The sequence below is a fragment of the Octodon degus genome, unplaced genomic scaffold (genome assembly GCF_000260255.1).
Source record: "Octodon degus isolate 3935 unplaced genomic scaffold, OctDeg1.0 scaffold00037, whole genome shotgun sequence".
Taxonomy (NCBI): Eukaryota; Metazoa; Chordata; class Mammalia; order Rodentia; family Octodontidae; genus Octodon; species Octodon degus.
In genome coordinates this window covers 6,233,112-6,244,498 of record NW_004524613.1, presented here as the reverse complement: position 1 = coordinate 6,244,498, position 11,387 = coordinate 6,233,112, and the positions used below count along the sequence as shown (strand labels likewise).

Genomic DNA, 11,387 nt, shown 5'->3' with positions numbered 1-11,387 from the left:
CGGACCATGGCTCTGACTGTGTATGTTCGGAGACTAATAGGACTTCCAGGCACCCACGACAGACAAGTAAAGCTCAGCTTTCGAGGTGAGCCTTCCAAGGGTACTCTAAAGCTTTGTAGAACTGGAAAGCTCTAGATTTTTCATTCTCTAGACCTCCAACCCAATTCCTGGCTATCTCTACAGCTTTTCTTTCTCTTTTACCTGACAACTCTCATGCTCTGCTTCCTTCCCTCCTCATTTTCTACTTTTTTTAAAGTTGTGACACCACAGGGACGAGGCATGGCATTCAAGAGTGGGGGAGACAAGTGATTTCAGGGTGATAAGGGGCTGATTATTGACTAGTTTTAGTTCTGAACAGGCTTTACCCAGAAAACAAGGAAAATTCACTGTGGTCAAGAAGCGGATGTTGGTGAGGTCAGTACAGTTGGTTTCTAAATGGGGAGAAGTCGGTCTGTCTTGTTTCAGGTCCAGCCTTGGGCTAAATGACTCATACCTGGGATTGGGAAGGTATATCCTTAGGAAGTGGAGTCAGTCTCAGGTTTGAGAAGTCAGAGACAGTTTAGGAGCAAGTGATTTCCAAGACTGAGAGGGATTAGTTCTTGATTGGTAGTTAGCTCCAGATCACCCCTAGTTTGGAGTCAAACCTAGCTAAGAGGGTCAGTTCTAGGCTTAGGAGATCATTCCTAGCATTAGCTCCAAGTTGGGAGGGTTGGCTTATATTTCAGGGTTGGGAATAGGCTCTGGACTGGGGTCAGAATCAGCCCAGCATTGAGTGTCACAAGCTTCTTCCTAACCCCAGTTGTTCCGCTGGCCTCACTATGGGGCTCCACTGCCTGGGGAAAGTTTGTCTGTGCAGGTGGTCAACTGCAGCCCTGTGTTCAGCCCCAGGTGAGTGGGCCCGGGGGAGCCAGCTGCACAGGAGGGGCTGGAGATGGCTGGTGCCACTTCCCTAGGTCATTGCTCGGTCCCATGCCACTCTCTCAGGCTTCTGGGGACCCTGGTGATCTCCCTGCAGCAATTGCAGAGTGTTGGACATTTGGTGCTTCGTGAGGCCCTAGTGGACAAGAATCTTCGAGTGTCCCAGGTGAGTCCTAGCAGTCATCAACCTGTCTTTTCCAAACCAGACTCCCCGTAGATAGAAGGTTCTACTTATCCTAGAGGAAGACTCAAGAACTAACCTAACACGGTCCTCCAACCAGGGTTCTTTTCACTGTAGCCCCTGTGTGGGGAACAGGGGGGTGTGGCAATGGGGGAGATGAGGAGTTCCCAAGATGAACCTGGTTGGATTATCCTGGCGTTTCCCAGAAGTTCATAGAGAAGTGGAACTTTATTCTCAGATCTACCACTTTACATGTAAAAAACCAGAGGAATTATGCAGAATCTCTAATTTGTATATTAATGTAATGTAGAGTCATAACAAGTATTGAGTTTTTCATTCAGTCTGTAAGTCAAAGCCAGGCGTGGTGGCGCATGCCTATAATCCCAGCACTTGGGAGGCTGAGGCAGGAGGATCATTATGAGTTCAAAACCAGCCTAGACTACAAAGTGAGGTCAAGGCCAGCCTGAACTCTGAATTGCATAGTGAGACCCTGTCTCAAAAACACAAGAAAGGGGCTGGGGAGATGGCTCAGTAGAATAAGCACTTCACTTCCCTGGTAAGCACAAGGGTCTGAGTTCAATCCCTGGTTCCACAAAAAAAAAAAAAAGAAAAAAAAAAAAAAGAAAAAAAGAAAAAAAATCATAAGTAGGTAAACACTTATATAATAAAGCAATTGTAGTGCTGAGTAATGGGGATTCATTGGTGAGCAGAATCTGATAAGGATTTGCCCTCTTGAACTTCTTAGTTGAACAGGGAGGCAAACATAAGCCAATATTCATACACACACACACACACACACACACACACACACACAAAGATAACTTGCACATCAATTTTACTTTTACACAAAAGTACTAGATCACAGCACTATGTGATTTAGTAGGGGTCAGAAAAGGTTTTCTCAAGGAAGTAGTGTGAGAGCTTGGAAGTGAAGCATTATAAGGGCTGAGTATGAGAGGAGAATGTTCTAGGGAGAAGAAACAAAACATTCAAAAAGCCCGATGCCCTGAAGGAGCATAGGCTGAGTGCAGAGCAGGACCTGGAACCTGGAATGAGATGAAACCGGAAAGGATGGCAGGGATCATGCCATGCAGAGTTGGAAAGGGATTGTAAGAGATTGGCCCAAGAGATAACTTGAACATTAAGTTCTTTTCTTTTCTTTTTTCTTTTTTTTTTTTTTTTTGGTGGAACCAGGGATTGAACTCAGTCCCTTGTGCTTGCCAGGGAAGCACTTATTCCACTGAGCCATCTCCCCGGCCCCTGCACATTAAGTTCTTAACAAAATTATGAATAGTTCTGGCGTGCCGTGCTGGCCCTGCCCGCAGGATGCGCTGAGACAGTGACTGAGACTGGGCGTGGTAGCCTGCACCTGTAATCCCAGAGTTTGGGAGGTTGAAAACAGGAGGAGCACTACGAGTTCAATCTATGTAGTGAGACCATGTAGACCTTGTACTAAATACATTTAAAAAAAATCAAAAAGTCATGAATAGTTAACATTATTGATAATCAGAAAAGAAGATAATCATTACCACAGATGCAGGCCAGGAGGATCTCTGTTAGTAGATGGAGTAAAAGCCTTTGGACTTCTTTAGCCCCCCCCCCCCCCACTTTGAGGGACTCAAGGACACATTGTATCTGGCTTCAGATCCAGGTGGAGCTTGACCTGAAGTACCAGCCCCCAGAGGGTGCTGCTGGAACATGGGCAGAGGAGGACTTTGGGGCACCTATCCAGGACAGGTAACCCTCCCAGCAACCTGAGCCCAGTGGTCCCAGCTCAGAAAGGTACTAGAAAGAGAAGCGGCACCCCACTCAGTCTGCTGGATATATGACTCAAGATCAGCACTGGCTGGGTTGCAGCTTTGTAGTCAGGCCTCTCTCTGTCTCTCTTCCCAGCTCAGAGTTGATTATCCCCAATGTGAGCTTCCAGGAGCTGGAGTAAGTATGTGGGAATGACTTGGGATGAGCAAGATCACTCTTAGGGTTAGGAACCAGTGACTAGGAGTTAGTTCCAAGATCAGGGATGAGGACTGAATCAATTTGAGAGTCAGAGGTCAGTTCTAGAATTGGAATGATTGTTTTGTTTTGATGGCACTGGGGATCGAACTCAGGACCTTGTACTTGCCAGGCAGGCACTTATGCTGCTGAGCTATTTCCCCAGCCCTAGAATTGGAATGAGTTCTGGAATTAGAAGGGTCCCGGGGTTATTAGTCTGTCCAGGGATCAGGTCAAAGGTCAAAGGTCAGTGCTAGGGTCGTTCAAGTCAAGCAGTGCCCAGAAATGAGTGACAGGTCCCAGGCATTTCCTATGAAAATCTTCTCTGCCAGGCTAGGGGAGGCCCGTTTGGAGCGGCGAGCAGTAGCTCTGGGCCGCAGGCTCGCACGAAGCCTAGGCCCACAGGATGATGAAGAGAATGAGCTGGGGCTGGAGCTGGAGCTGGAGCTGGATGATGAGCCTGATGTGGAGCTTTCCGGGGTTGTGTTCAGCCCCCTCAAGAGGTAATTAGTACCCACTGAGCCCTGCACACACACTCAGCCAGTGAGTCAGTCCCACTGTTCACATGTGTGGACCCACTCTTATCTAGTCTTGGGGTGTAGATACTGCCATGATGAAGGTCAGTTACACCGGCTCAGCATTGGTATATCATAAAAGCTTGATGAAGGCAAATTTTGCAGTGTCTCAGTGCTTAGAACAGTGGGCACAGAGTAGATGCTCAATAAAATTTTGTTGAATGAATATTATCAGGACTCTGGGAATAAGTCATACTTTGTATGTAGATGAGCCCAAAGAACTCAGAATCCAAAAGTTCACAGGGAAGAGGAGACCTCCTCCCCAGTGCCAAGCAAGGGCATGTGTATTGGTGGGAAAAGGGAGCTGAGAACTGACCTTAAGCTTTTCTGCAGCAGAGCCCGGGGACTGGCCCACCGGGACCACTGCCAGGTGTCCAGAGCCCAAGACTTCCAGGTACTGCTTTCCTGACAGCTCCTAACCCTCATGTACCTCTTGTTCTGTGTGCACACTCCTTCTCTAGCCTGGCAGGTCTGGCTTTCTGTCCTCCCCTTTCTGTACTCCTTAGGTGGGAGTCACCGTGCTCGAGGCCCAGAAGCTGGTGGGAGTCAACATTAATCCGTATGTGGCGGTGCGTGTTGGGGAGCAGCGCCGAGTTACTGCCACACAACGTGGAACCAATTGTCCCTTCTACAATGAGGTGGGCCAACAAAGGAAGAAAACAGTCTGAAAGAATGAGTAGCACCCAGAGAGGACCCTGAGGGGGTGCGCCTGGTGCAGTTTCCCCTCACTTGGCCTATGGGTGGGCGGGGCAAAAGAATGGGAAAGAGGCTCACTGGAGTTTTAGGGACAATCTTCTCTTCAATAGAGGCGGCCCAAGATGGCATGGGCCTTTCACACCTAACCTCTCATCCCCACTTCAACCCAGTATTTCTTGTTCGAATTTCATGAGACCCGGCATCACCTCCAAGACTCACTACTGGAGATCACGGTGAGGAGGGGAGGGCACAAAGATTTCCATCAAAAAAGGGAGTAGAACTCTGACATGGGTGGCTCCTGCCTGCAATCCCAGCACTCTGGGAAGGCTGAAGCAAGAAGATCACAACTAGGCAATTTAGCAAGATCCTGGCTCAAAATAATAAAATAATGATACTGATAATAATAAAGGGCTGGGGCCGGGGAGATAGCTCAGTAAAATAAGCATTTGCCTGGCAAGCTCAAGGTCCTGAGTTCAATCCCCGGTACCGCAAAAATAAATAAGTAAATAAATAAATTAAAAAAATAAAATAAAGAATAAAGGACTGGGGATGTAGTTCAGTGTGAAGGCCCTGGTTTCAATTCTGGGCGGGGGGAAGAGAAGAGAAAGAAATACAAAAATGAGAGGAGAAAAAAAAAAAAAAAAAAGGAGATAGGGGCCCGGGGAGATGGCTCAGTAGGATAAGTGCTTGACTGGCAAATGCAAGGATCTGAGTTCAATCCCCGGTTCTGCTAAAAAAAAAAAAAAAAAAAAAGGAGATAGAGAGGAGGACAAAAAAGACGGATACAGAAACTCCTGAACTAACACCACTTTCTCCCAGGCTTTCCACTCGCAGGCTCTCCCTTTTATGGCCACCCGGATAGGCACCTTCAGGATGGATCTGGGCATCGTCTTTGACCAGCCAGGTACAGAACTCTTACCTTCCTGAGACTTATCTGCTGGGACAAGGACCCTGGAAGTGAACTCTGTAGGTCACGGTACACTGAGATGCCATCTCTTGAGACCATCTCTCTAACCTTCACGCGTTCACACTCCTCCGTATTGGACCACTGTCCAGGGTGTTTGGCTGGCATCCCCTGACACTAGCCTTTCCACACTCCCAGATGGCCACTTCTATCAAAAATGGGCTCCTCTGCATGACCCCCGGGACACCCGCGCCGGGATCAAGGGCTTCGTCAAGGTCACCTTGTCTGTGAGGGAGCGTGGGGACCTGGCCCCACTACTGCCACCTCCTGGCCCGGGGCACAGTTCCGACATCGAGAAGTGAGCTGCAGTGTGAGGGGGATGCGGAGTCGGACGGGTGTGGCTCGAGGCGCGGAGACGGAGGTGCCAAGCATCCAGCTTCTCGGCGACCCTGCGCCTTGTTCCCCAGGAACCTGCTCCTGCCCCGCGGGGTGCGCGCCGAGAGGCCGTGGGCGCGGCTGCGCGTGCGCGTCTACCGCGCGGAGGGGCTCCCTGCGCTGCGCCCCGGGCTGCTAGGCAGCTTGGCCCGCGCCCTGCACGACCAGCGCGTCCTCGTGGACCCCTACGTGCGGGTGTCCTTCCTGGGGCAGCAGGTAAGGGGGCTCCCGCGCCCGCTCCGCCGCGGCGCAGGCCGACCCCCGGACCGACTCCCTCCACCCGGCTTCGCGGCCGCCCACAGGGCGAGACTTCGGTGCGCGGCGAGGCGGCGGCGCCCGAGTGGAACGAGCAGCTGAGTTTCGTGGAGCTGTTCCCGCCGCTGACACGCGGCCTTCGCCTGCAGCTGCGGGACGACGCGCCCCTCGCCGACGTGGCCCTCGCCACGCACGTGCTGGACCTGGGGCAGATCGCCCACCCGGGGCGCGCGGGTGAGCACGTTTGGGTCCTGCCTCGGTCCTCGCGGAGCCTTCGCCTGTCGCCAGACTAGGAACTTCATCCCCAGCTTTGCAAAACCCCAGGCACTGTTTCAGAACCCCCGACCCCCACCCTCACCCCACCCCGGTCCTTTGCTCTGCCCCATCTGGGCTCCACCTCCGGGCTCTGGCTCTGTCCCTAGAGTCTGGGTCTGAAGCGTGGCCGGTCGTGGTCTACAGATGTCTGCAGCTGTTGCCACAGACTTCTCTGCCAGGGCGCCAGGACTCCTCCCTATCCCGACCCTGACGCAGAACTCGGAGGAGATAAGGGTGTGGAGCACAGAGGAGGCCAGTACCCACCTGCCCTGGGCTGACCTTTGAAGCCCCATTCTTGTTCCTCACAGCGGGGTTTAACCCCACCTTTGGCCCGTCCTGGGTGTCTCTTTATGGCTCTCCCCCGAATGGAGGACTCCGGGATGGACATCAGCGTCTCAATGAAGGCCTTGGCCAAGGCGTTTGGTTCCGCGGTAGACTCCTGGTGGCTGTATCCATGGAGGTGTTCGAAGGGAGAGCTGAATCTGAGCCACCCCAAGCGACACAAGTGTCCAGGTTGTCCCGGCTCACTGGAAAAAAGAAGAAAGCCAGGAGGAGTCAGACCCCAGCTGGGGTTCCGCAGCAGCACGGAGAGGCCAGCTCCAGTAGGGATGGACCCGAAATTCCTAGCGCTGTGGAGGTGGAAGTGGAGGAGTTGCTGCCTTTGCCGGAGGTGGGGGCTGGACTTCTTAGCTCTGGAGGGTCGAACCTATTATTCCCAGGCATTAAACACACACGAGGAGTGTCCGTGTGTGTGTGTGTGTGTGTGTGTGTGTGTGTGTGTGTGAATTTGGGCACCTGGGTGAAGAGTGTACTATATAGTGAAGGGTGTACTGGGCAGGACTGGTCAGCCAGAGAGGCCAAAGTACCCAGCCTGGAAAGGCAGAGACAGGGGTAGGATGCCTGTGGTGACTTCTGGGTTTTGGTTAGAATGGCTTTCTCTGGGTGCTATGGCCAAGGATAGTCCAGGCTTCTCTCTGGGAACTGGAAAAGTCCAATGTGACTCCATTTTGCAGAACGCCCTTGCACCCTGTGAAGATTTCCTGCTTTTCTGCGTGCTCTTCGAAGCCACCATGATTGATCCTGCTGTAGCCTCGAAACCCATCAGCTTTGAGATTTCCATTGGTGTGTGGCTTAGTCTAGCCCTGACAGTGATGGGTTTGAGGGTGGACACTCTTGTTGCAGACCTTATGTCCCTGGATGAGAGTGGGTACTGACTTCTATTGAGGCAGAGGCAGTTGAGGGAGGGGGCTGGCTCTCAGCATGTGACTTGCTGCTCCTTGGTTAGGTCATGCAGGCCGAAGGGAGGAGCAGCCACACAGAGGCGCCAGGGCTGAGGAGGAAACCACAGGCACTGTGGTAGAGGCACAGCCTCTGTTGGAATCTGAAGATGGGGGGGTCAGGCTGGAGGAAGAGGAGGTGCTGGGGACCCCAGCCCAGAGACCTGAACCTGTAGACGGCAGTGGGTAAGTGTTCCTGGAGGCTGCAAGGAGGATGTTGGGAGGTCCCCAGCCACCCAGGCTGCCCCCAGAGCCTCTGCTCCTCTCCATCTGGTCCAGCCCTTACTTCTGCTTGCCTCTGCGTCACCGCAAGCCCTGCATCCATGTGTGGAGTCGCTGGGAGGATTACACGTGGCGCCTGCAGAGCAGCAACTGTGTGTGCAAAGTGGCTGAGAGGCTGGTGAGGGCAAGACTGGCGGCCACCAGGAAAGGCTGGATCCTAGGATTTGGGGTGACTTCATCCTGGGAGGGAGCTCCAGGGAGCTAATGGCAAGCACCTTGTTGGTGCAGGGGCAGAGGGTGGTGGACAGAGCACAGCTCCAGGGAGACTAGGAAAATGGAACTGTGAGTACAGTGGAGCTCAAGGGCAGGTGTAGAGGTGCTGTGGTGAGTGAGGGGGGCATCAGGGTTGGGGTGTAGGATTGGGGCTGGCAAGACTGACCCTCTCCTGGGTGCTCAGGACCAGGGGCTGCAGGAAGTTGAGAAGATGCAGCGCAAGCCGGGGTCAGGCGCCCGCCTGCGGCTCAAGCAAGCACTGGAAGAGCTGGTGGCTGGGAGCAGGTAAGCTGATGTCAGACCCTACAGTGGCCTGTCACCCTGCCAGCTGCAAGGTGAGGGAGGCTCCTGGGGGCTGTTTGGACTCGGGGTGGCCGAAGCTCAACACTTCCAGAAGAGTAAGGAGGTGATTGTCCCTATCAATGGAGTTTGATAAAATTATTGTGGTAGGCTGCTCCTAGATCCTTATCCTTAGGTGCCTTTATTGACTTTGACCTCCTATAAACTCCCTTCCCCTTGTCTCCTTCTTGGAGGAAACAGGAGCCTCACTTCCTCCAAATGTGCTAGCAGCCCACTTTTGCATCCATCTGCTCTCATAAATGTTGATGAAAAAATAAAACACACATAAATTCGAGAGAGATGTGGCAATTTTACAAAGGGTAAAGAGGGGAGGCTACTGTGAAGGTGACATGAAGATAGGAACAAGCCATATCTGTGAGGCTGCTCCAAACAGAGGTGTTGGTATGTGCAGAAACCCTGAGTCACAGCAGGCCAGGAGCTCTTGAGGAGGAGCAAGGGTACCAGCATGACTGACGCAGTGTGAGCAGAGTAGATGAGGCTGGAGGGGGCCGAGGGAAGGAGAGTCGTGGGGGAGGAACATCATGTGGGCACCTCAAGGGCCATGGTAATGACCTTGGCTGCTTCTCTGGATGACCTAGAGAGACACTGAAGATTTTGGAAAGAAGAGATGTGCTTGAGTTATGCTTACCTTTGAGGATGCGTGGGCGAGTGGGGGTGCAAAGGGAGGAAGCTAGGGGATCACTGACATCAGCCTTATAATAATCCAGGTAGGGGATGGTGATGAACCTAACCGAGGGTGGCCACAGTGGAGGAGGTGTATCAAGAATGGATTCATGGGAAATTGTGACACCTCAGAACTCACTGATGGCCAGACATACGCAGAGGCAGAGGAGCATGTGCAAAGCGTTGGGGTGATTCCCAAGATTTGGCTTGCGCAGCTGTGTCAGTGGTGGTGTCAGTGGTGTTGTCAGCTCAGCCAGGGAAAGAGGTCTGAAGCTGGGTGAGGTGTTGAAAGCTCAGTTTGGACTTGTTAACTTCAAGACATCTGTTAGACCTCAAGTGGACACATCTAGCAGTCAGCCAATGTGTTGAGGTTTGGGGACAGTTTTAGGCTGGAAGTACAAATTTGGGAGCTGATGTTATATAGACGAGACTGGGTAAGACTGCCCTGGGAGCAGAGAAAGAGATCTAGGACCTGGAGAGCTCTGGCACTTAGAGCGAGTGGAAGAAGAGGAGATAGCCTAGAGCTCCCATCAGCAGAGGCAGTGGGATAGCAGATGGGGCTGGTCACTTTTCTGTCCAGGTTTGCTCAACTTTCAGGAGCAGTGGACATGGTGGAGCCTCCCCCAAATGTCTGTTAGTTCCCATGGCCCCACAATCCCTGTTTTCCTTTCTCATCCCTTTGGCTGCCCACACCCTTCCCTCTTTGACTCTGAATGCTCGGAGGTCCCTGTATGAAAGTCCCAGAACCTAACTGCAAGGCTCTCTTCTCTGTCTCCATTCCCCAAGTCTCCAAAAGAGCAACCATCTTTAATCTGTAATCCCAAATAAGAGTCTTGTATTAATTTTTGCTCCAAAAAATACAATAGGGTTTACTTCCAGGGGTTGTCTTATTTTTTCATATACAGCAATCTACATTTATTCAAATACAGTCATGTTATCTTCTTTATCATCATAACTCTTCAAACCTTCAATTCCCAGCCTGAATGCATTGTGACTCTTATTTCCTCTAAAATCACTGGCCTCAATCTCTCATATCCAGCAATAGAACTATCCTTAAATGAGCACTTCTTGTCCATGGAGCCTGCTTATAGTGTATTGGCAATATAGCTGTCAGTGATTTTATCCAGGAATTCTTCTCCCAAGTCATGACCTCTTGCAGGCAAGGGATGCTTCATGAAGTTTCTTTTAAATCAAGTGTTCTGGGCCGGGGAGATGGCTCAGTGGAATAACAAGGGCCTGAGTTCAATCCCCGGTTCCACAAAAAAAAAAAAAATAATAATAAATAAATAAATAAATAAATCAAGTGTTCATTGAAGACTTATGCAACAAGAGTGGCAACAAAAAAGATGATAGTTAAGAATGACAGCCCACACAAAAGTGATGAAAAAATTCTAGACACCAAAATTCGTAAAACCTTTACTTCACATGAATGCATTAAGTATATCCATTACAAAAACATGACATATTGAATTATGAAGATTCATATTAGACACAGCTACATCTGTTTTCAAGCATACATGTTATTTGTGTGCTGTTTGTACTCTGAATTTGGCAATAAGCCTTGAGTTCTGTTTTAGCTGTTTATGTAGCCGTTTACCTCTTGTCCAAAGGTGCCCATTTGGATATTTACAAATGCTTAACTATAATTTATATTATCATTTGTTTTAACTTTAATGTCAACAATATTATTTACATTTAATTACATATTAATTAAGTTAATTTATTTTTGTATTTTAGTGCAGGGTCTATATGGTCTACCCGGTCTCACTACATGGATCAGACTCATGATTCTCCTGTTTTCAGCCTCCCAAGTGCTGGGATTACAGGTGCGCACCACCGGGCCCAGTCTCAGTGTGCTGCAGGGCAGGGCTGGCATGGCACACTGGGGATTGAACCCTGGCCCCTGCATTTGCCTAAGCTCGTGCTTTAATCCACTGAGCTATCTGGCTGGCCCTATTAATATTAATTTATCATTCAATACATCAGTCATGCATTGCAATGCACATACTAAAATGTGTCTGTCTGGCCAGCTATCTTTTTTCTGGTTGATGATTTTAACTGGGGCTTTTGTTGGGGTAAGACTTATATGACAAGCATCCTATAAAATCGTTCTAGGATTTATTTTCTGTTAGGTCTTATTTTTTAGGAAATACTGTAGCATAATTTCTTGCTTGATTTTCTATACAGCAGAATTAAACTATTTTTATTTTCATTTTACTAAAATTACTCTTGGGGGCCTGGCCCTAGCTCAGTCCTTTAAGTGGCTGCTTCCACAAAGCTGTCAGCCTCAGGTTGCTGGAGTTCGAACCTCACAACTCTCC

General features: G+C 50.3%; 1 protein-coding gene across 2 annotated transcripts in view; it reads left to right on the top strand.

Annotated features, from left to right (window-relative positions):
- The window catches only part of Fer1l4 (fer-1-like protein 4), a 48,753-nt gene continuing 37,366 nt past the window's right edge, over positions 1-11,387 (top strand). For both annotated transcript variants that reach the window (XM_023714923.1, XM_023714921.1), the window contains exons 1-19: positions 1-85; positions 359-414; positions 800-888; positions 985-1,084; positions 2,745-2,836; positions 2,993-3,034; positions 3,424-3,594; positions 4,000-4,060; positions 4,173-4,304; positions 4,533-4,595; positions 5,182-5,266; positions 5,465-5,624; positions 5,734-5,917; positions 6,004-6,190; positions 6,580-6,941; positions 7,285-7,393; positions 7,557-7,734; positions 7,828-7,948; positions 8,228-8,328. In XM_023714923.1, coding sequence (XP_023570691.1) covers positions 7-85; positions 359-414; positions 800-888; positions 985-1,084; positions 2,745-2,836; positions 2,993-3,034; positions 3,424-3,594; positions 4,000-4,060; positions 4,173-4,304; positions 4,533-4,595; positions 5,182-5,266; positions 5,465-5,624; positions 5,734-5,917; positions 6,004-6,190; positions 6,580-6,941; positions 7,285-7,393; positions 7,557-7,734; positions 7,828-7,948; positions 8,228-8,328 — 2,372 coding nt within the window. In that variant the 5' untranslated portion in view covers positions 1-6. The remainder of the gene's footprint in view (positions 86-358; positions 415-799; positions 889-984; positions 1,085-2,744; positions 2,837-2,992; positions 3,035-3,423; positions 3,595-3,999; positions 4,061-4,172; positions 4,305-4,532; positions 4,596-5,181; positions 5,267-5,464; positions 5,625-5,733; positions 5,918-6,003; positions 6,191-6,579; positions 6,942-7,284; positions 7,394-7,556; positions 7,735-7,827; positions 7,949-8,227; positions 8,329-11,387) is intronic.